Below are 24,054 nucleotides of genomic sequence, written 5' to 3'. Positions count from 1 at the left end.
TTTTTTTTTTTTTTTGATAGGGTTTTATTCTGTAGCCCAGGCTGGAGTGCAGTGGTACAATCACGGCTCACTGCAGCCTCCACCTCCTGGTCTCAAGCAATTCTCCAGCCTCAGCCTCCCAAGTAGCTGGGACTAGAGACGCGTGCCACCACACCTGATTAATTCTTGTATTTTTAGTAGAGATGGGGTTTCGCCATGCTGCCCAGGCTGGTCTTGAACTCCTGAGCTCAGGCAATCTGCCCACCTTGGCCTCCCAAAGTTCTGGGATTACAGGCTTGAACCATCATGCCCAGCTATTCTGTTTTTAACTTCAGATACTTAGATTTGAATTCAATTTAATTGTTCCTAGTCCTTTGAAAGAACGCACTTTCTGTAAGTTACCATCATTGTGTAACAAGTCAGCCAATAACATCATTACTCCTCTGCCAACACCTGACATATAGTAGGCACTCAATGAACACTGATTAGAAGAGAGAGAAGATATGAATAGGTAACCAACTCCAATACCTCCAGAAAATTCTGGAGTCTAAATGACTTGTGCAGGGTAACCCAGTAAAACAATCCTAGAGAAAATAGGAGAAGAGAGCAGAGCAGCTGAAGTAACCAACCCTCAAAGCCACCTGTCTGGATTCCAGCACTGGCTCCACCACCTCCTGGCTGTGTAAACCTGGGCACGTTTCTAAACATCTCCTTACCTTGGTTTATCCATAGGTGAATGGGGCAAGTAACTGAAACTACCTCACAGAGTTGTTACGAAGATTGAATAGTTAATATTTGCAAAGCATTAGGAATAATGCCTGGCACTTTATATAGATCCCAGGCAGGAGACAGTAATCACAGAGTAATTTGCTAGGGAAGCTTTATCGATGTATATGCAGAAGATAGATGGACAGAAATAACTAGTAACAGGAGATTAGCTACTAAAGGGTAAGAACTCTGAAGACAACAGGAATCGCTGATACAGGGACTAGTCACTACTAGAGGCGAGACAGAGTACCCAAGAAACGAATACACTTGAAAGAGTTTTCCCCCACCCTCAAGGCTGACACTGGGCCTTGTTGGAGAGGGTGCAGCTGTGGCCACTGGAGGATGGGGCAGCTTGCTGAGGCGTTGCAGGCTGGAGCTGGCAAGCTGGAAGCCACTCAGGTTCACCAGGAATCCACCTGCAGGGGTGCCATTAAACCTGCTGGGACTCCAGCTGGAACACCGGCAAAACTCACCTGGAAACCACACACAGGGGTGTAGTTGAATTGTCTGTGGAGCCAGCAGGGAGGCCCACTCAAAAGGAAGCTGCACGAGGCAGTGCTCGCTGAGGGTGAAAGCCACTGGATATCCCACACTGGGACCAAGCACTGCAGCAGCCAGACCCGGGCTGCACCCTGAACCTGGAAGAAGAGGGCCCTTCTGCAGTGTCCCACCAATGACAAAGCTTAACATCATGCCAGCTGGTGAGAGAAGTGTTTACAGGCTCCAGCTCTAGTATCACAAGCAGCACAATAAAGAGTGGATTTGGAAGCAAGAGGCAATGAATTGATAACCAACATATCCTTAGTAAGCTCTATAAGAATATTTGACCAGACCAGGTGCAGTGGCTCATGTCTGTAATCCCAGCACTTTGGGAGGACGAGGCAGGTGGATCACCTGAGGTCAGGAGTTCAAGATCAGCCTGGCCAGCATGGCGAAACCCCGTCTCTACTAAAACTACAAAAATTAGCTGGACTTGGTGATGGGCCCCAGTAATCCCAGCTACATGGGAGGCTGAGGTAGGAGAATCACTTGAATCCAGGAGGCGGAGGTTTCAGTGAGCCAAGATTGCGCCACTGCACTCCAGCCTGGGCAACAGAGTGAGACTGTCTCAAAAAAAAAAAAAAAAAAAAGTATTTGATCAATAGAATAAATAGCTATGCAGCATACAGAAGACTTGAGTCCTATCTAGTTCATCTCTGGGAACAGGAGTAGCAAGCTCCTATAAGAGCAGACCTAGCGTTGTGCTTAGGGGCCCAGACTCTGGAGTAAGATGACATGGATGTGAATCCTATTAACCCCTCTGTGCTTCTGTTTCTCCATCTGTAAGATGCGGATGATAATAATGCCCACCTGCATCATAGGGTTAGCATATTAAATAAGTTTATAAACAATTAGAAGAGTACATCTTAGCTTTTATGAGGTAGTCGCTTGGTCAGAACAGCAAGTGAAAATGTTCCAAATTTTATGCCAAAACCAGAAATGTAATTGGGAGCTTAAAGGATGGAGTTTTGTTTTTTTTTTTTTTTTGAGAAGGAGTCTCGCTCTGTCGCCCAGGCTGGAATGCAGTGGCCGGATCTCAGCTCACTGCAAGCTCCGCCTCCCGGGTTCAAGCAATTGGAGAAAGGAGACAGAAGTTGAGTAGATGAGCCAGGACATGTTTCCTTGATTCCTCCAACTATGCTGGGTTCTTGGCTCGTTCAGCCTCGGTGACCAACGCCAGACTGTCTGACCTATAGCTGGGTCTAAATGTACAATTTCTGATGTCCCTGGACTACTAGTGTCATCTACATAGAAACCGAATCCCCAGGTCTTCCACACCAGGAAATGAGGGAATAGATTCTTGAAAGAGCTGCTATTGAAACAAAACTATTCAAAACTTTAAGAAATCTTGGCAGAAGGCAGTTTGCCTTTTCCCATCACTAGCAAATATTCTACCTTTTTCTTTCCATGACAGGCTCTCTGTTTGAAACAAGTCTCTCTTCTAAGCCCCAGGTCCCCCAGTTCATACCTGGAGCTCAGCAGAATTTTACTAAGGCAATGAGGGTTTTAGGGTGGAAGAAGCAAATGAAAAGCATGAGAAACAATGTTATAAAATGAAAAGCTGTTAAATAAACAAGCAGGACAGAATACTGACAGTTACTATAAAATTCTATTTGTCTTAGCCACAGCCTACATCAGAAGCCATTTAGCTAGCAAATATAAAACATGTATGGGCTGTCTGAGGCAACACATGTGAACAAAGAAAAATTAGCTTTTCTCTAACAATGTAAACCATATGTCTCTTATGAGGCTGAGAAGAATGTAAGTGAAAATGGCTGCTTTGAGACTGCACCACCAACCAAATTGAAATATGAAATTCTGGAAACAGCTGGAAAGCATTTTTTTTCCTGTTAGCTATTTATGATGTTTCTGCTTTTGGCCCGCCCTACACGTTTGAAACCCTGCATGCTAACTGCGGCCCTCAACAAAGAACCACTCGTCCACTCACTGTCTCCTGACTGGGGAATCAGCAACTTGTTGACAGTTTTCAAGAGAGATTTTCAACATATGGAAAAGACAGAATTTTTCATAATTAAAAAGTTCCTGGTTAACTTTCAAAAACACACATGTAAGTCATTTGAAAATACTTTTCATTTGCTATAATAGAAGCTCTTTCCCTATGTTTTACCAAGTTCATACTTTCTATTTAGTCTCCAACCAACATCCTACCAAATACAGATCAAAGCTATTGAAAGCGCCTGCAGATGTAACATAATCCTGTCTAAGGTGATCTCATACTCATGTAAATGTCAGCATTCTTCCCTTTACCGAACAACTTGCCACCACAGGCCTTGTGCACATTCAAAATGCGTTTAAATCAAAGGTTTTCTAGGAACAATTTCTCAAGTAAAGCCAAACATGCTTGTATGTTAATTCCTGCTGTAAAAGTCAAGGTATAGCTGGTCAATCATTATACTGTATTTAACCATGGACTGGAAAGTGAATCAACAATTTTTTTTAATGTTAGCACTTGCTAAGGAAGCAATGGGATTCAGTCTGTGAATGAAAAAGAACTTACATCAGCACAGGAGATGCACTGAATTAGGAGCAGGGAGGCCAGACCTCTGCTTTCCTCTCTGGAAAGTCAGGAAGCATCAGCCACGGACCTCTCTGGGATCTGGTGATGCATGTCTCTAAATTACTTCAAACAACGTGAAAAGTTACATAACTGTTATGGTCATTACCAATAGTAATTGTGGTCATTAGCAATATTCACTGTATCAAGGGATTTTCAAAAGCACCTCCTTTGTTACCCTGACAGTAAGGGGAACAAAGGGGAACTGCAAGGTCAAAAAGCAGTTTCCACACCCTCTGAAGATTGCTATCAGATACATTTTCTAAAATAATTTGGAGATAGGAGGTGGCCCTCGACTGTTCAAAAATGTATTAAAGGCCTGCTGTGTACCAGACTCTAGAGAGACAGAAGCAACAGTCCCTGTTTAGTAGGAGACAGTCACATAATCTAATATTTTCCTGCTCAAAAACTTCAAATATTGAGGAAATTCACACTTTTACTTCCTCCCTCTGGCTTTTCAGTGATGCGGTGTGGTTCTGCAGAAATCAGATAATGGGGCTAAAATGTGTACATTCCCTATTGTGTAGCCTTTTCTGAAACTCATTTTCTTTGTCTTTAATCTCAACACTTTGGGAGACCAAGGTGGGAGGATGGCTTGAGGCCAGGAGTTTGAGACCACCATGGGCAACATAGTGAGACCTCATCTTTACAAAAAAAATTTTTTTAATTGGCCGGGTATGGAGTACATGCCTGTAGTCCCAGCGAGTTACTCCGGAGGTTGAGGCAGGAGGATTGCTTGAGCCCAGGAGTTGAAAGCTGCAGTAATCCAAGATCGTGCCACTGCATTCTAACCTGGGTGACAGAGCAAGACCCTGTCACTATAAAAATTAAAAATTTGAAAAATTTGAAAGAAATGTAAAAAGCAATGAAATCACATATGTGAAAATACTTGCTAAATTCTAACATAAGGCATTATTAACAAAACAAATCCTTCATTAGGTTCCCACTGCCAGCCTTAGGCTATCCATGACACAACTAACCAGTTTTAATCAGGGCAAACCTGTTTGCAACACAGATTATGTGAAAGGGTATAGTCACTAACCTTTTTTAAATATATGAACAAGACTTAAATATCCTACTAATCATTAAGTATTTCTAAGTGCCTCCTGATCCAACTTTATAAACCTACTTCTCAAATCACTATTTATAAAGCTTTCATTTTTTTTTTTTTTTAGGAAGAGCAATGGGTTATGATGAATTACCAACGCTTTTAGTGTTTGCACAGTCTGGTATTAAGAAAAATGTTTTTCCATGTCAAGTGAAGCTAGCCACCAGGAAACCACACCCAAGTAATGTTCATGTTACTCGAGCATGCTGAATTTGACTTCGACCCCTGATATCCATAAGGGTGTATCTTCCCCTTCCCTACTGCAGCTGTCCCAGCCTTCAGTAGATATTCAAAGTCACTCCTCTTACAAAGACTAAGTGTGCTGAATAGAGTCCCCTTAAACTACTTGATGCAAAGAAAAGGAGGATGTCAACAGAATCACCCATGATTAATCATCAACATGTTTCCTGTCCAGCAACTCAAAATGTCCTAAATCAAGCAATACTGATAATGTCCAGATTGATAGTTCTGAAAATTCACTATGGTCTTTGATTTCCACAATGCCTGGATTCTCTATAATAGCATTTTCAAAAGTGACTGAATATTTTATATATTCCACAGGACAGTCATGGATCTTCAATTAAGTAATCACTTTTTCTAGCAAAGTAAGCAAGCTATCTAGTTATCCAAAATTGATTTAGTTATTTCATGCTTTATCTGCACAAGAAAGCAATTTTGTAAGTGAAAACGGATAACGTAAATAAACTAATAAGCTTTCAAACTATTAAAGGGCTCCACGGCTTTAAAAAGTACAGACACAGAAAATGCCACTTTTTATGGAAAAGTTTTATTTGATTTTGTAAAAGGTAATGTTTTGAGTACACTTACTTTACTCTTTCAAAGCAATGCAAGTACAATGATAAGCATTTGAATAAAAAGTACCCTGTTTTATGAGCTTATTTTTTAACATAGTGAAGGCATACTCTCACTGAAAGTAGAAATATGTGATCCAATTACAAAACATAACATTTAAGAATAAACACACACAACTGAATAGTTATGAAAAAATAGAGGATTAATCAAAATATTCTGTTTAAAAATATTAAATTCAAGTTATATGGAAATTTTATGCATAAAAATCATATTGTATAATCAGAATGAATCTTCAGTGGTCATTTCTGAAAAACAAATACTAACTTTAGTTAAAAAGTTAAACTTTTACTTCTCTTTTTCAAAGTATTTTCAGAACTTCACTATTCAAATTAAAATAGGATATTTTAACAATTTACTTCAAAGACGTATTATATAATTCTTGTCCCAAGAAATCTTCCTGCGGTGTTTGTAAATAAATCTACTAACAGAAAAGAGTAAGAAAAGCCAATCTAGGAAAGAAAATAGTTCAATTAAGTGAGAGTCAAAGTGCGAATTAAATCTGTGGGTTTTTTTCCTCCCCATCATTCTTTTCATGTTGTCTTTGGAGACAGAGTAATTTGTAGGCAGCTCACTTTGATTTACATTTTCTCTCTCTAATCTCTCTTGGCTGTGATATAGTACAGGGAACCGCTAATATCACCTCCTCCATTTTGCCAGACAGGAATACCGAAGGCCAAATCTCATGCCCATCCTCGGGTTGCAACAAGTAGCGTTTACTTCAGCAACAAAGTGGACCTCTCTAGAGATTATTTTGTTGTACTGTCTTGTTGCCTTAATACGAATTAATCATTAAAAAATAAACAAAACCAGAAATTCAAACTGTCCATAGACAAATAATCATTTAAAAGTTGGGAAAATGAGAAATGGAGCCTTAACCACTGAAAGTCTCCCCTCCTCCATTCCTGGCTCACACAATTCCAGGAATAGAATCCTAAACATAAACCTAAGCTTCCCCTTTACTGCATTAAGAAAGTATCACTTCTTTGCATCAAATGGGTTGAAAGCTTTGGGAGATGAACGGGAAATTTCAAGTCCACCACTTTCATCAATTTCCCTTGTCCTTCCCGTTCTCAGTCCGCACTCCCAAGGCACGGGCAGCTTCGCCGGGAAGCGGCTTGAGGGAGTTGGCCTGCCTCGCGGCCGTGGGGGTGGCCAGGGAAGGCGAGGTGGCGCACAGCGGAGTCCTCTTCAGCTTTATCACCCGCTGGGTTGTAGGCTTCTTGTCGGAAAGTAGCACCTTAGCTGGAGGTAAGTGCGTGCCTCCATTTTCAGCGCTCGCAGCCCCAAGGGAAGCCTGAGGATGCCCAGGTGCCCCTGTGCCCTCCAGGGCCGTGGCTCTAGAAGGTACAGAGCGCTGAGCTGCCTTTCTGCGGCTACCACTTTGAAACCTGTATGCTGTCGCCCCAGCCGACGTCTGGACGGCACTGGCTGGGGACACCGTGACGGAGGCCGAGTTCTTGACTTTGATTTGGGTACTTGTGGAAGGGCCCAAAAATCTAACTGGCTTAGGACCAGTCTTACAGTTCACACCTTCATCCTCTTCATTGAACGTTATCAGTCGCCTAGAAATAGAGAAGCATGTCATTTTCCACATGTACAGTTTTAGTAACTCATGAAAACATCTCCAAAGTTTACCTTCAGCGTTAACAGAAAGGTTTTGGTCAAGAATTAAAGAGTCAAGAGGTTTATGGGCACCTACCTCATCTCTCATCTCCCACCAAGGTCAGTAAGCAAGTTTACAAAAGATTGGTCTCAATTTGAATACAAATTATGTAAACTCACACATATTAATACTGGCAAATTAAAATTTGGCACGTTACGTAAGAATTATGCAATATATCACCCTGTTCCCAAGTATCATGATGTGACCTACAGGATAACCAGAAATATCACAAATTGTTTTTCCCAGAACTGCAGTTTAAAGAGATTTAGTGAAGAAAAAAAAAAAAAGATTTCACAATCAAATAAATATTAAAAATATTGCCTGATATAGTTTGGCTGCGTGTCCCCTCCAAAGCTCATGTTGAAATGTGATCCCCCATGTTGGAGGTGGAGCCTGGCACAGGTGTTTGGGTCATGAGGGAGGATTCCTCACGAATGGCTTAGTGCCCTCTCCCATGGTAATGAGTGAGTTCTCACTCTGTTCGTTCACGTGGGAGCTGACTGTTTAAAAGCCTGGCATTTCTTGCTGTCTCTCACCATGACACACCTGCTTCCCTTCACCTTCTGCCATGACTGTAAGCTTCCTGAGGCCTCACCAGAAGCACATGCTGGCCCCAAGCTTCTTGTACAGACTGCAGAACCATGAGTCAAAATAAACCTCTTTTCTTTATAAATTACCCAGCCTGATATTCCTTCATAGCAATGCAAAACTAATAAACTGCTGCATATCTTTTTCTCCTCCTGAAGTTTTAAAATTCATGTTAACATATTAAAGATTATGAAAGGCCTATATTAAAGATATCTGTATTTCCCAATCATTCTATAGTGAAACCTTCGATGGCCAGTAAAATTTGCATTCTTTGGAACCCATTTTGGGGACAGCTAGAATAGTCATGGACAAACCTTCAAAGATTCCAGAACTGAGTTTACCATTCATTATAAAAAGCCTACAGGGGGAACATTTTTTTAAATGACCTTAAAACTGTCAATCATTGTCAAAACCTTGCCTGCTCCTTCAGCTTCACTTCCTAAGGACCACCTGGAGCATGAAAGGTGACTGCAATCCTCTCACTGCTCTCTTACAAGTCTGCATAGCATCAGTGTGTTGTTAGAGGCGATTACAACTTAGTGAACTCCCATTCTTGGAAATGGGATCATAATAACATGGTTATTTGAAAATTGGCATCTGTAGCAAAGAATGCAAATATAATATATTTAACCCTAAATCCCTACTGAACATTTTCTCTGGTGACCAGATGGCTCCTTGGGACCTTACAAGTGCTTCTCAGTCATCGTCATCGTTAACCTGTTGATGCATCAAAAATGATGCTTCGTAAACCTGTAGAGGGAAGATAACACAGAGGAGGGTCTCCGTAAACCCCTCCTGCCTGCTTTGTTTTCCGTCTACGTCTTCCAGCAGACTCCACACTGAGGTTTCCCAGCCTCAGCACTGTTACCATTTGGTCACATCATTCTTTGTTCCGGGGCCGCCCTACGCACTGTAGGATGTTTAGCAGCATCCTTGGCCTCCACCCTCCAAATGCAAGTAGCAACTCCCACCCCACAGTGTGTCAACTAAAAATGTTGCCAAACATTGTCAGATATCCTCTGGGAGGCAAAATCACCCCTAGTTGAGAACCACTGCTCTTGACTCAAAATATATTTGCTAATTGTAGGCTCAAAAGGCAAAATAAATGATAATAAAATTATGGCTTTTCAGAAATAAGATCTGTTTTGACAAGTGATGGTTAAGTACTAAAAACTGAATAAGCATCTCTGCATTTCAGTGAAAGACCCAGAGGGCAAACGTAAGAAAGTAGTCTGAAATTCCATAGGGGTATTCAGTTAAATTGTAGAACATGTGATCAAGAAATCAGAACAGCTGAAGGCCATGAAGAAAACCCAGGCACTGAAAAAAAAAAAAATGTGATTTTAAATGTATTTAAAACACAGTGAAAGACACAGCTGTGGAGTGAATTTAATGCTAATAATTTCATGGAACACAGGAAAATACCATTAAATAAAAGTGCTATTTGTGGCAATAGGAAACAGAAAGGAACTCAGAAGAAGCCACAAGAAATTTCAAGCACTAAGTCGAAATAGATTTTTTTTTTTTTTTTTTACTATTGTCAACAAAGCCTGGGATTTCACTTCTGCGGGGCAAAAATATTTACCACAGCATTCCCACTGTGTCCACTAGCATTTTTAGAATCACAGTCTCTCAATAAGAACATGTTACACATGCAGTTACAAAGAATTATTCCCACTTTTTACATAGTTTTGGTAACTTCATATTTACCAAGATCTATATTTTGATGGTAAGACAGAATATTCAAATAGGTGATTAATAAGCTTAGTAAGGTCAAGAATTATTATTCATTTCCCCTTCACAAAGGCAGTAAAAATGTCAGCAACTAAAAAACAAAACAAATAATCAACACAGCATAGATAACCTCTTTCGAATTGGAGCCATGTGACGCAGGCTTCCAAGTAAAGGCCGTTCTTCTAGAGTCCAACACTCTATCAGCTCATGAGGCACCCGCCAGTAGCTAACACCTGGAAGGTAAAAAGAGATCATTAAGACAGCTACCATCCACTGCAAAATGCTGAGCAACACTGAGACCTGCCAGAGTCTGAGGTTCATTCCTCCCGTTTGGCAAAGGGAGGTATGCACAACATGAGCAGGAAGCGCTCACACGAGGAGCTAGGGCCAGGGAACAACGCAGCTCACGACCTGGGTCAGGAAGAGCTGGCCACCAGCTTTGCCACCAATTAGCTGAGAAGATTCAGCAGGTTATTATGCACACTCAGGGCAGCTGAGAGTGAGGGCTCAGGCTCCAGCAAAACCTGTGTGGGTCTGAATCTCCATCTCTCACTCACTAGTCACGTCACCTTGGGAAAGTTACTTTTCTGTGCCTGAATTTTCTCAGCTATGAAATGATGACAATAAGATTATGTACCTTGAAGGACCATTGTGAGGATTAAATGAGTTAATAAATGCAAAGTGCTTAGAACAGGGTCCAGCACAGACTAAGCACTCAAAAACTGTCAAGTACCTTTATTCTCAGTCATAGTCGTGGGGAGTAGTGTAAGTATTGTATAGGTGGTGGGTTGTAACACTTGCCCTGTCTACTTCACTGGGTTGCTGTGACATCAAATCAGGGGAACTCTGTGAACTACTCTGAAAATGACAACCACTGTACAAATATGAGATATCACCACCCGATAACCACCTTTTCCAACAAGAATCTGAGCTAGTGAGTTAGGCAAAAATGCCATTCAAATTCATTTTAATTTTTAAATGTGTTATGTTTTGTATTAAAAGCTAAAACATGTATTCTTGAAGCCTCGAAAACATTATGCTAAGTGAAAAACACCAAACATAATAGGTCACATATCGTATTGCTCCATTTGTAGAGATATCAAGAGTAGGTAAATCCATTGAGACAGAAAGCAGACTGCTGGTTGCCAGGGGCTGTGCGAGACAGTGGAGTGGGGAGTGACCGCTTAGGGGGTTCCTCTTGGGGTGATGAAATGTTTAGAACTGGATAGAGGTAATGATTGCACAACATTGTGAATGTAGTAAATACCAATGAAATGTATGCTTTAGTTAATTCTGTTATGTGAATTTCCATCTCAATTTTTTTTAAAAAGCAGCATAAATATATACACATGAAAAAAGCTCAAAGAATTATGTTGAATAAAAATAGCTTGGAGCAATCTAAGTCCCAATAATGGATTTGGTGTTGTCTTCTTATTAAAGTTCTGGTAACAATAACAAATTTAGCAAGCTGGGCATATAAATCATTACAATAATAGACATACCTGATACTCAACTCTATGATCCTCATTTTAAAACAATTAACTTTCTGGAACCACTTGATCACACTCCAAAACCTACACATACTATAAAGACATTCCGAAATCTGGTCCACTAAGTTTGCTTTTTTAAAAAGTCAGATTTATTAAGATATAATTTACATAAAATAAAATTCATCCTTTTCAGGTACACATTTCAATGAGTTTTCACAAATGGATATAGTTATGTACCCATAGTCATAATCAAGATGTAGACCACTTCTATCACCCCAAAAAGTTTCCTCATACCCCTTAGCAATCAATGTCCCTTCCATCCTTAGTTTTGCCTTTTCTGAAATGTCATATAAATGGGATCATACAAAATGCAACCTTTTGTGTCTGGCTTCTTTAGCATGATGCTTTAAGATTCATCCATGTTGCTGAATGCAGCAATGATCATTTCTTTTATTGGTGAGTAGTATTCCACTGTATGGATACACACCACAATTTGTTTAAAAACTTTCTTTTTTTTCCTGACTATAAAGTAATTCACATCCCTTGTACAAAACCTGGAAGATATAGAAAAGCATATATAAGGGAATCAAAGTCACTCCTAATCAGAAGACCAGGAATCATTGGCTCAGGACAGACTAATATGTTTCATTCCAGTCTTTTTTCTACTCATATGATATACTTTACATTTATTTCCTGCTTTTTATCATTTCTTATCATGGGCATTCATCTATGCAAAAAATTATTTAAAATAACTTTAATAGCTTTATTATATTCCATTCTGTGGATGCGCCAAAATATATTTAACCCTCAATCATTAGACATTTAAAGTGTTTTCATTTTGTTCCTATTATGAAAAATGCCAGAGAACATTTCTGTTCCTAAGCTTTTGTCTGCATTTATGTCCTTAACATAGATAACATAGATTCCAAGGAGTAAAATTACTGGGTCAAAGAATATAAACAATTTTGATGCTATTGATGTGACCTAACAAGTTACTTTCCAAAAGTTACATCAATTTTTACTCCTACCAGGAATTAATGAGAGATCTTTACTCATCTGGTATATAAAAATTGCTTTTATTAAATGTATATTTCATTGATAAGGAATGAAGTTGAACCTCCTGCTACATGTTTATTTCTTTTTCTGGGAATTTTATGGTCATGAAGCTTGTAATTTTTTTTTTTTTTTGCAGTAGTGGCTGCCTTTCTAATCAATTTTAATAAACCTTCTCTCTATTAAGGATATACTTTGTCCAGTTAATGCAACATTATTTATCCTTGTTTTTTATTAGTCTTTAAATTTTATTTACAATTTTTAATGTTTCTTGCTTTTTGTTTTGTTTTGTGTTTAACATTTATGCCTAGTGTTCCATTACTGGAACGCTAAGCACGTGGGAGTTATTTATATCCTACTGCCCAAGGTCATTGCCAAGGTCCGATTGCAAAAATTCAAAAAATTGCAACCTCAGGAATAAATGGGTTAAGAGGCAGGTCTTGCTATGTCGCATCGGCTGGAGTACAGGGGCACTATCATAGCTCACTGTAGCCTCAAACTCCTGGCCACAAGTGATCCTTCTGCCACGACCTCCCAAAGTGCTGGGATTTTAAGTGTGAGCCAACATGCCCAGCATTTTTTGTTTTAAAGTTCCTAATACTTTAAATGTTATGCAACTAACTTTATTAATCTTTGTCTTTATGATTTCTGAGCTTTTAATTTCACTCCCTATTAAGAAAACAATTATTTGCTTACATTTTCTTTTTTCTTTCATAAATCCATCTGAGACTATTTTGATAAATAATGAGGTTAAAGTTTTGTTTTTCCTCCCAAGCATATTTCTCAACTATTTATTAAAATACTGATATCTAATACTTTTTTACCACATAGTACTTTTACTAATTTTACTGGTATTTACCCTTGATCTCTGCTCTATTCTTATATCAGAGGCACATGCTTTTTATTATTATAGGTCTATAGCATGTTTTACTATCAAACAGAGCTACACTCATCCCCCTAATTACTTCTACTCCCCAAAATGCTATTGGCTACTTTACCTATTTATTCTTTCAGAGGAATTTTAGAATCATTTCTTCAAGAGTCCAAAAGAGTCCCACTGATATTTTGATAGACCTATAATTTAATCTGAGAAGAACTGACATCTTTATAATATTCAGATTTCCCACTCAGGATCATGGTATGTCTCACCATTATCTCCATGTCTTCTTTTTTATGAATGGATAAACACATTTTAGCAGTTTTCTTCAGAAAAGACCTAAGCATTTCTTGATTAGTCAATCCCGAGGACAGTCCTAGTTATTTTATATTTTGCTTATTGCTATAGTGAATGGGAGTTTCCCTTATAATTTTTAATTGATTTATCATAGGTAAACTGCTGATCCATGTATACTGATATTGTATCCAGCTAGTTTAGCCTACTAAATTTAGCACTTACAATATTTTCAGCTGATTCCTTGGGGTTTTCTAAAAAGGCATTATCTACAAATAACAATGACTCTTCTTCTCCTTTCCAATATTTTTTTCTCTAATTTCTGTTTCCTATCTTATGGATTTTCACAGGCCTTCCAGAACTTTGCTAAATCACAATGATGCCTCATTACGTGCTTGCAAAATGGATAAAATCGGTCGCATGCTTTTTAAAAGGTATTGATCCCAGTTTTCTGCTTCACACTTTTTTTTTTTTTTTTTGAGATTGGAGTCTCACTCGGTCTCCAGGCTGGAGTGCAGTGGTGCGATCTCGGCTCACTGCAACCTCCACCTCCTGGGTTCAAGCGATTCTCCCGCCTCAGCCTCCTGAGTACCTGGGACTACGGGCACGTGCCACCAGGCCCAGCTAATTTTTGTATTTTTAGTAAAGATGGGGTTTCACCATGTTGATCAGGATGGTCTCAATCTCTTGACCTCATGATCCGCCTGCCTCGGCCTCCCAAAGTGCTGGGATTACAGGCATGAGTCACCATGCCCAGCCCTCCTTCAGCTTTCTAAGTCAGTGGGCTCCTGGACATCTTGCCAGTCCAGAGGCACAAACAGAGACACAGAGAACACCATGGAGTTTGTTCTCCAACTTGAGCATAAGTGTCTCAAAGTAAATTAAATATAAAATAGAAAGCTGAAAGATGTCATCCTGCCTGCTCAAGGGGTATGACTGGGAAGGAAAAAGGAAGGAAAGTGAGGGGGGCAAAGTTGAGGAAAGGAAGGACTGGAGCTAGCACAACACCTGAAGGAAGAACAGCTGATACAGTTTTTGTTTTGTTCTGTTTTGTTTTCGAGATGGAGTTTCGTTCTTGTTGCCCAGGCTGGAGTGCAATGGCACAATCTCAGCTTACTGCAACTCCGCCTCCCGGGTTCAAGCCATTTTCCCACCTCAGCGTCTCAATAGCTGGGATCACAGGCATGCACCACCATGCCCGGCTAATATTTTGTATTTAGTAGAGACAGGGTTACTCCATGTTGGTGATGCTGGTCTCAAACTCCTGACCTCAGGTGATCCACCTGCCTCGGCCTCTCAAAGTGCTGGGATTATAGGCATGAGCTACTGCACCCAGTCAATGCAGTTTTTAAAAGTTTCTTCCTCTCCTTTTATGTCTTGCTCTGTCACCCAGGCTGGAGTGCAGTGGTGTGATTATAGCTCACTGCACCTTCAAACTCCTGGGCTCAGGCAATCCTCCTGCCTCAGCCTCCCAAGTAGCCGGGACAATAGGTACATGACACCAGGCCCAGTTTTTTTATCCATTATGTGACTGGCAGTCAGTCTTTATTAGCTTTTAGGATCATCTGAGGATGGAATATGTCTTATTTATCTTTGGATCCAATTTTAGGACTTGTTACAATACTTTGCACCTATACACGGTTGTTAATTAAGAAAAAAAATGCTTAGGCATAGAACAGAACATGTAACCCTTCTGTGATCCTTATGAAAGTGTCAAAGCCCTTCTGAGACTCAGTTTCCTCATCTATAAAACAGGAATGGTAAGTAGTGTACAGGATTGTGTTAGGACTAAGAGATATGTAAACTACTTATCGGAGATATAAAACAGCATTATTATTACCAACTCTCACTCTGTCGTTTGAGAAAAATGATCAGTTTTCGAAATGTACATTTCAAGATTATTGTAATTACTTTATAAGAGCTCTTTAGATATCTTCCCCAGCATTATTTTCTCTCCCTTTCCTTGATTACATATTGTATGCTTAATTTGAAGTATTTTTCCAATGCACAGTAGGTACTAAATGAACTCTTATTTAATTAAATTAAATAAGCCTAGCTAACAGAAGCATACTTAAAGTTACTGAATTATAAACTATTAATAATATCTAGCAACTCCTGGGATTTAAAGATTTGTAAGTAAACTGCCTCAGTGTTACCATGAGATGACAAATACATTGACACACTCAAAAGAATACTTTCTAAAACAAAGAAATGCAGTATTTGAGTTTACTTTGTCTTATTTTTTTCTTTGTAAAAAGTCCACCTGCTTCCATGAAATAAAAGAATTGCACTGTACCTTTTCCTTCCCAGGCATCAAAGGCATCCATCATTTTCTTCAGCTCTGCTACTGAATAATAGCTCCAAATGTACTGAACATTATTTCCCGCCTCTCTAGAAATATTGCAAAAAGTAATGAAAATATACTACCTAGGTATGGATGTATATATACACATACAGCTAATATACATTTAATAAGAGCTTGTTAAAGGAAAAAATATGTAGGCACTCAGTAGTTGTTCTGTGATCCTTAAGTATACATATGCTTACATAGATATACATGTACACATTATATAATATACTAACCTACATTATGATCTTTTTACCATAGTATTTTATTAATTCCACAATATACACCATGTAGACAAATCAACACATCTTTAATATCAAGTTTTTTAGAAAAATCAGTAAACTCCAATGAACTTAGAAATTACTCACCTTTGACCAGCATTATGCCAGACACTTACATATCTTACATAGAAGCATCCCTATCTGTAAAGAATTCAGAAACTGATGACATATTTAATCATCTAAAAAGGCAAGGTTATATGATCCTGCATTAGTCACTAATATTCGACCCAATCCCACCTGCCAGAGAATTTTTTAAAAATTGCTAAGTGAATTAACCAGTGTAAATAAGATTACAGGAAAAATATTAAGTAATAACTCTTAAGAATTTAACATGTTCAAGTCATAAAATTTTAAAGCTGGAAGGGACCAGGGAAGTGCTTCGTCATTTCTCAGAAGAAGACACCAAGGCAGGCTGGCCCTGGGTCGCTCAATAGGCCTGCTGACTTCTTCTGCCAATGCTTCTATGGTCTAGGAAAACACCAGGCATGTGGCTTTTCTTTTCTCTTTCTCTTCTTTTCTTTTTAAGCCTCTTGGGGTGGGGATTCTGAAGCAGACTCCCAGTCGAGAACCACTGCATTAGATCATGCAGCTGGCCTGCAGCTTATCCATACTGTATGTGAAATGATCTTAATTATAATTTCCTCATGAAGCAGGCCTATCTCAACTGCTATGATGGCTCACTCTGTCTCCTGAGAGGTGTTAATGGTCTTTTCTAGTCAAGTACATTTCATTCAGAAACACCTCTTAGAAGAGACCAAGACTTTATTTTGTTCTTTTTCACATTTAAATTTGGACATACCTTTTAAAAATGCTTTTGCTGTGAATTCTTCCTCCCAGTTGCTTATCAATAGCATCTGTTCCATCAGTTTTTGTGGCATATACACCAATAATTCTACTCTCACAGCTTGCACCAGATGTGTTAAGATAGTGGAGAACCCAAACTGTTGGTTTATTGCAGACTAAGCCATATGAATCACAGAAGTCTGTTAAAGCCTGAAGCAAAAAGTATATACAAAATTTGACTTTAATTCTAGAGTAAAATAAAAATGAATATGCTCCATTACTTTCATATAAAAGCTGAAATTCTAGTTGGTCATAAGGGAAATAAAAAGATTATAAATTTCAACTTAGTCTTTACACCTTTAAAAATCAAACACACATTTTTTTGAATTAAATCAGGGTGGGAAGGACAATCACAAAAACTACCACCTAAAAACCCAACACCTTTTCATCTACAGAATCCTTTTCCACATGGAAATTCCATTTTATTTCTTACTCCTTTAGTCTGCCAACATCACTTTTAATTTTACAATCTTTATGAGATCATTCCTCCACTGCCAACATCACTTTTAATTTTGAAATCTTCGTATAATAACTAAAATGTAGACCTTTTTATTTTCCCTTTAGAGTAATTTCCCCAAAATTTCCCATTTGACACAATCTTCCATTTACCTTCTACTGACTAACCCCATGGTTGGTCCCTATTTTTAGCTCCAAATTCTAATCATGGACTAACCAGATTGATTTTTCTTTTACACTGAAAGATATGAATATATAAACTCAGTATCTAAACTCAATATATGCTGCCTGAACTCATTTGGCACTTATCCACCTATTCATTCATTCATTTGAATATTAAGTTCCTGCTCTGTGCTGAGCTCTAAGGTCCTGAAGATATTAACAATGAACAATGGTGAGACAGGGTCCCAGCCCTCCTAGAGTTTATAGCTAATGCAGAAGACAGACACTGAACAAGCTGCCAGCACTCTGTGTAAGAAGTGCCACCAGGACTGGGTGTGGTGGCTCACGCCTGTAATCCCAGCACTTGGGGAGGCCAAGGCAGGTGGATCACCTGAGGTTGGGCGTTCAAGACCGGCCTGACCAACATGGAGAAACCCTGTCTCTACCAAAAATTCAAAATTAGCCGGCCGTGGTGGCACATGCCTGTAATCCCAGCTACTCGGGAGGCCGAGGCAGGAGAATCGCTTGAACCCGGGACGCAGAGGTTGTGGTGGGCCAAGATCACACAATTGCACTCCAGCCTGGGCAACAAGAGTGAAACTCCATCTCACAGAAAAAAAAAAAGAAGTGCCACCAGTGAGACCACAAGGTGCTCCAGGGCACAGACCAGAAGGGTTTCACCCTGTGAAGCTGCCAGGGCTTTCCCTGGGAGGAACAGCTTTACTGCTGTAAGTACTCTGGACAGGTACTTTGTTGTATTCACTGTTATATCCCAAGTGTCTGGAATAGTGCCTGACACAAAGGAGATGCCTAGTATTCACTGACTCAATGAATGAAAATGAGGCCCTACCATGTCTTGCACTTTCATTCAATATTGCTATCTAATTCCTGTACTAGTTTGGAATTTTACTTACACATATATATACAAGAATTCCCAACTATACTATAAACTTCAAGGGCAAAGAACTGCATGTTGTATTTCTTGGTGTTCCACACAGCTCCTTGTACAGTGCCATACATGTCACAGGTACTTGAAATAAACGTGTTGGCTGCCAACATGAATGTGGGCATGCTGGGTCCTTTTTGAATAAAAACCAGGAATAAAAGACGATGGAGCTGAGACTTCTGAAGATGAGCATTAACCCTCCCAACCTTCTAGTCAGGCCTCATTCTGCAGATGTGGTAACAGCAGGGAAAGACTATTGTTTGGAAACATAGTTTATGAATAACTTCAGTAGCAGAACCCATATAACTATGCAAATTCCTACAGGGGATCTGGAACCAAACCAACTTTCTCTTCATGCTGCACTCCTAATAACCAACCACCCATCAGCTTTCTTCCTAAATGCTGACATCCAAATCAAAGAACTCAAACCAGTTCAGATCAGTTTTCACTATTAACAATTTTCTAAGAAAAAATATTTTTCTTAGATGCTCAAAAGTGCTAATTAATAACACATATAATACTTTCAATAAGACAAAAACAGGTACTTAGGATTTTCAAATCACGTAAAGATCTTTAAAATGTAATTTAAAATAGAAGCATCTTAAAAAGAGATTTACTGATCTCAAAGTGAATTAGCCAAACTAATGTTTTAAAGTAGTAACAAACTACTACGCTTACTAAATCAAGTAAGATGCTTTATTATTTATCAGGATCATTCTTTTCAAAAATCATTTTAGTAAATTAAATAATACCACTATGCCCTCACATAGGATAGTATTTCTCTTAATTTAAAAAGAATTTCCTGAGTTCTATAAAAAAGCCATCAGAAAGTGCTAAATCTTCAATGAGGAATACAAACTCAATCAACCTTTGAGTGACAATATACTTTCCAAGAACTTTGGCCTTAAAAAATGAGAAGTAGTAGTAAAGAAACATGTCTTCAAAGTGTATAAAAACTATCCTATTTGGTTAATGTGAAAACACAGGCTAAGCAAAATAGTACATATTGCTTTGTGCATCATAAATATATATATTCAAAAACTTAAAAAAAATGCCAAGACCTTTTTAAGTTCTATATTTGACCTTAAAGAATATGTCTCCATTTCATTGGCCAAATGGTCAGACAGGCTGTACGGATAAGGGATGCCAAAGTAATCAGCCTCTTCCTGTAGGGCGATGCGGGTTTGCTCATCTGTGGGAATCTGAACTTCTCCATGAAGGTAATCCAAAAGGTATTTGAATAGACGTCCATCACGGTCAATAACACAAGCCCCTAGAAAACATTCAGTTCAAAAATGATTGTAGAGATTCTGTCAATCAATAAGATTTCAACAAATCAAACTAGGTCTGAGGACTTCTACAGTTATAAATGTTTCTTTCTCACATGAAAGTTAACATCTAGTGTTCAAATAGGTTTATGTAATCTAAGCTAGACTTTTGGTTATTCAAACACGAAATATGATATACCAGCAATCCTCTGCTTACAAATAGGTGATATTGTAAAACAGAATCTGAATGAGTTGTGTGGGAAAATCACCTGTAGTTCTATAATACTGCACATAAGTTTGAATGCAAACATATATCACCAGGATTGCCATGTTTGCTCGTACCGGTGTACTATATATACCATGCTAGGCCAAGCGGCCAAGAGAGGCTAAAACCAAACCCACACTCTGCCCACCAAGCCATGCACCCTGGCATGGAACTGCATCTTCCTGGATAAAAAGGGCACCCTTTTCTAATTTGTACACAAAGAAACTGAATGAGTCAGTGGTGGACCTTTGCGTTCTCACTACCATATGGGAAAATGTATTCCGAGATCCATTTAGAACTTTGAATGCAATGACTATATTCCCACAATGGCCACTGCAAAAGCTAAGGGCACCCCACACTGCTGGTAGAAACAGAAGTTTACCCCAACCTTATCTCAGCTGGACTAGAACAGGTATATGGAGGTGCTCACTAAAAGAGCATGTGGGGTGCTCATCACTATGTCCAGTGTTTGCCTGTCAGCAACACTACAAACCTGGGGTTCCTCGCTCCAGGCATGCCAGATGATTGGAATTACTGGGTTAGTCCTTTTGTACTATGAGAAGCCAAACTTTAAAAAAGAAGAAACGCTATGCTGGTACTACTTTATAATAAAATATTTTTCTTAGATAATTTAGCAGAATTAAAAAAAGAAAAGAAAAACCTCTGCATGAGGAAGGGATTAAGAAGATAAAATTTAGGGGCAGAGAAGAAAACTCAATCCCTGCTTACCATCTTTGCCCCAACAACCTTTCTGCCCAGGTAAATACCAAGCCCTGGGAACCAGCCACTGGTGACTTTTTTCCCCCAGTCTTTCAACTGCCGTTTAACCAGCAAAGCAACCTCCTAACACCAGGGTTATTAACAGTAGAACAGCCCCTTATGTTCAAGACCCCTCAATCGTTCTCCTCTAACACAGAACCAAGAGTGGGTCTGGGGCTCAAACACAGTGCAAAAAACCTCATTTGTATTGATGAAGTTTTTTTACAACCAGTAGTAGGTTCAGTGAGTCCCAGAGCACTGGAAGCAGACAGCAGTCCCAGAACTCTACCTATGTGATTTATAGTTTCTTCTGAAACCCAGTTTTCAGTCCACTGCTCCTTAGCACCTGACGGTATCACTGCACAGACTTTTTCTCAGCCATGCACATCAGCCACATAGCAAGACTACACAGCTAGCCTAGGTGGCGAGCCCAAAACTAATTCTGCAATGATGATGGCTGCTCTGCTAGCAATAAGGGCAGCTGCTTTCTCCAGACAAACACATTTTCTAACTTCAAGAACACAGAGAGAAGCAAATCTATTTAATCACTGTCAATATCATCACTCAAAGCTACATGAAAGTAACACGTTTCAAAATATAGTTAATTCCCATAATTAGGTTATGACCAGCCTTTATGAACTCTTACTTCTTTGTCAACTTTTAACAACATTATCACAGATTTTCAGAACAAGTATTTAATTTCTCCATGTACTTAATGAATCTCCATAGAGTCCTAATGATCTCAGTAATTAGTATATTCATCTAGTACATTTCGCTGTAATTAGGAAAATCAAAGGGAATTTAAACTGGACTCTTGTGTTAATAAATATTCAGATCATGCTTTCAGACTTTAGACATTTACCTGACTCATCTGTTTTTAGAGGAAAGCGACCACTGAACATAGATGCCAACATGGAGTCTTTGAAGCGGCACAAGGACTCCCGCCGGGCTGTGTAAATACAGCCACCCACATTCAGTCGAAGAACATCTAGCACCTCTTCTCCTGCCTTGTGGCCTTCCATTTCTCCCCCAGGCACCTCAATTTTTGCCTCCCAACACTTTCAGAAACTTCAAAACAATGATGTCTCCGTCTCCCTCTGTAAAACAAAGGACAGTCATCCTTGCCATTTACAACAAGACACTAAATAGATAATAAAACATGACTGAAAATAAATTCCTCAGTACTGGCAATATTGAATTGAAGGATTTTATATAAGAGAATTTCGAGATATGCTAAGAAGTTGGAAAATGTTAGCTCAGAGGGTTTGTAAAATATAATAAACGACTAACAACGCAATCATCGCTGTTGAAATAACTTTAAACATGGTAATGCACTCTCTGTCACACAGCAAACAAAGGTGAGGCCTGCTTATGATCTTCAGTATTCACATATCTTTTTAACTATGGTAAGTCTGAGGGAGCCTCTAGACTGCAGAGATCAGTGGACAGCATGGAATTGAGCTGCTAGACTCTTCCCCTCACCAGCTCTAGAATCTTGGGCAAATTACTTATCTTCCTCTTCTATAAAATGGAGGCAGTGATGATGCCTACCTCAAAGGACTGTCAGAGGAATAATTAAAAGAACATATAAAACAGCAAAAGAGCATTTAGAACAGTCTCTGGCTTACGGTAACTACTCAATAAATTATAAATATTATGCATAATGATATAAATTTAACCATAAAGTGTCTACTGAGGGACTTGATACTGACTCTGGAAATGTAAGGAAATAAAGGAGCAGGAATTATTAACAATGATAACTGTAATTCTTAGGTAACTAAGGAATATATAATTGATCAATTGAGATTAGAGTTCTTCTTTTAATTAAAAAAAATTTTTTTTTTTAATGAGACAGGGTCTCACTGTGTTGCCCAGGCTAGTCTTGAACTTCTGGGCTCAAGCAATCTTCCTGTCTTGGCCTTCCAAAGTGCTAAGATTACAGGCATGAGCCACCACGCCCAGCCTGAGATCAGAATCTACATATACCAGTAGCCAGACTAGTCTAGAATTACAAATAACATATCCAAATCATCCAGCTTCTTCACTGTGAAATGGATGAAGCTTTAGGGAAGTTTTTGGTTTGGTTTGTTTGTTTGTTGAGATGCAGTCTTGCTCTGTAGCCCAGGGTGGAGTACAGTAGTGCAATCTCGGCTTACTCCCGGGTTCAAGCGATTCTCCTGCCTCAGCCTCCTGAGCAGCTGGGACTACAGGTGCACACCATTATGCCTGGCTAATTTTTGTAATTTTAGTAGAGATAGCGTTTCACCATATTGGTCAGTCTGGTCTCGAACTTCTGACCTCAGGTGATCCACCCACCTCAGCCTTCCAAAGTGCTGAGATTACAGGCGTGAGCCACTGCGCCTGGCCCAGGGAAGGTTTAAGGGTTGGATTTTTTAATCCATTCTGGATATCACAGAACCACAGGTGATACTGTGGTGTTTTCCCACCTAGAACAATACTGTGATGAGAAAGGTACTCCCAATATTGAGAATCTGCAGTATCCACACATTTCATAGCAAGTTTAAAATGGTTGCCGAAAGGCTCAACTACATCCACGTCAATTCACTTACTCAATGACCAACTAAGATCGTTTTGTAGATGCCAGCCAGTCTCCAATAAAATGGAAGGAGACCATTAAAATCTGAGGAAGACCATGTGTGTAGAACACGTTCAGCAACAGAAACCATTATGGGCCAAAGGTCCAGCCTTCCAAAACCACTTATGGATGTGACATCTTGCACTGCCTAGAAGTCCCAGGAGCAGCACTCCAAAGATCCATGTGTGAGAGCCACCTCTGAGGCATGGGATGGATCTAGTTCCCTCTGCCTCATTACTAGCTCCCTGGAATCCTATGTATTCTTCAAGGCCCTCAGCAAAACTAATTTCTTGGATGACTGTCCCACGTATCCTTCTGACCCCCAAGTTCGAATCCTTGCACAGTTCTACAAATACACTTTGTGTGTCTGTCCACATTTTACCCCATTTGTTTAATCCCTACTTTTTGGTCTTTAGGCCAAGGAAGCCAGGGCCTGTGTCATCTTAGTAACTCCCATTTACTGAATGCTTATGATGTGTCAGTCATTGTAACAGACACTTGACACACATTACCTAATTCACACAAAAACTCTATTGGATGGGAACTACCGTCCCTGTTGACAGATGAGGACCCTGGGGTAAAAAAAAAA

General features: G+C 39.4%; 1 protein-coding gene across 1 annotated transcript in view; it reads right to left on the bottom strand.

The window, feature by feature from the left end:
• Positions 1-5,737: 5,737 nt before the first annotated feature.
• The window catches only part of KCTD18 (potassium channel tetramerization domain containing 18), a 25,267-nt gene continuing 6,950 nt past the window's right edge, over positions 5,738-24,054 (bottom strand). Inside the window, exons 2-7 of the mRNA XM_011949954.1 lie at positions 21,732-21,966; positions 19,639-19,850; positions 16,970-17,163; positions 15,839-15,933; positions 9,959-10,061; positions 5,738-7,405 (exon numbers count right to left, since the gene is read on the bottom strand). Coding sequence (XP_011805344.1) covers positions 6,889-7,405; positions 9,959-10,061; positions 15,839-15,933; positions 16,970-17,163; positions 19,639-19,850; positions 21,732-21,891 — 1,281 coding nt within the window. The 5' untranslated portion in view covers positions 21,892-21,966 and the 3' untranslated portion in view covers positions 5,738-6,888. The remainder of the gene's footprint in view (positions 7,406-9,958; positions 10,062-15,838; positions 15,934-16,969; positions 17,164-19,638; positions 19,851-21,731; positions 21,967-24,054) is intronic.

This window comes from Colobus angolensis, unplaced genomic scaffold, assembly GCF_000951035.1.
Source record: "Colobus angolensis palliatus isolate OR3802 unplaced genomic scaffold, Cang.pa_1.0 Scaffold30, whole genome shotgun sequence".
In the NCBI taxonomy this organism is placed as follows: domain Eukaryota; kingdom Metazoa; phylum Chordata; class Mammalia; order Primates; family Cercopithecidae; genus Colobus; species Colobus angolensis.
The sequence above is the reverse complement of the archived record's forward strand: the minus strand, read 5'-3'. Positions and strand labels throughout refer to the sequence as shown.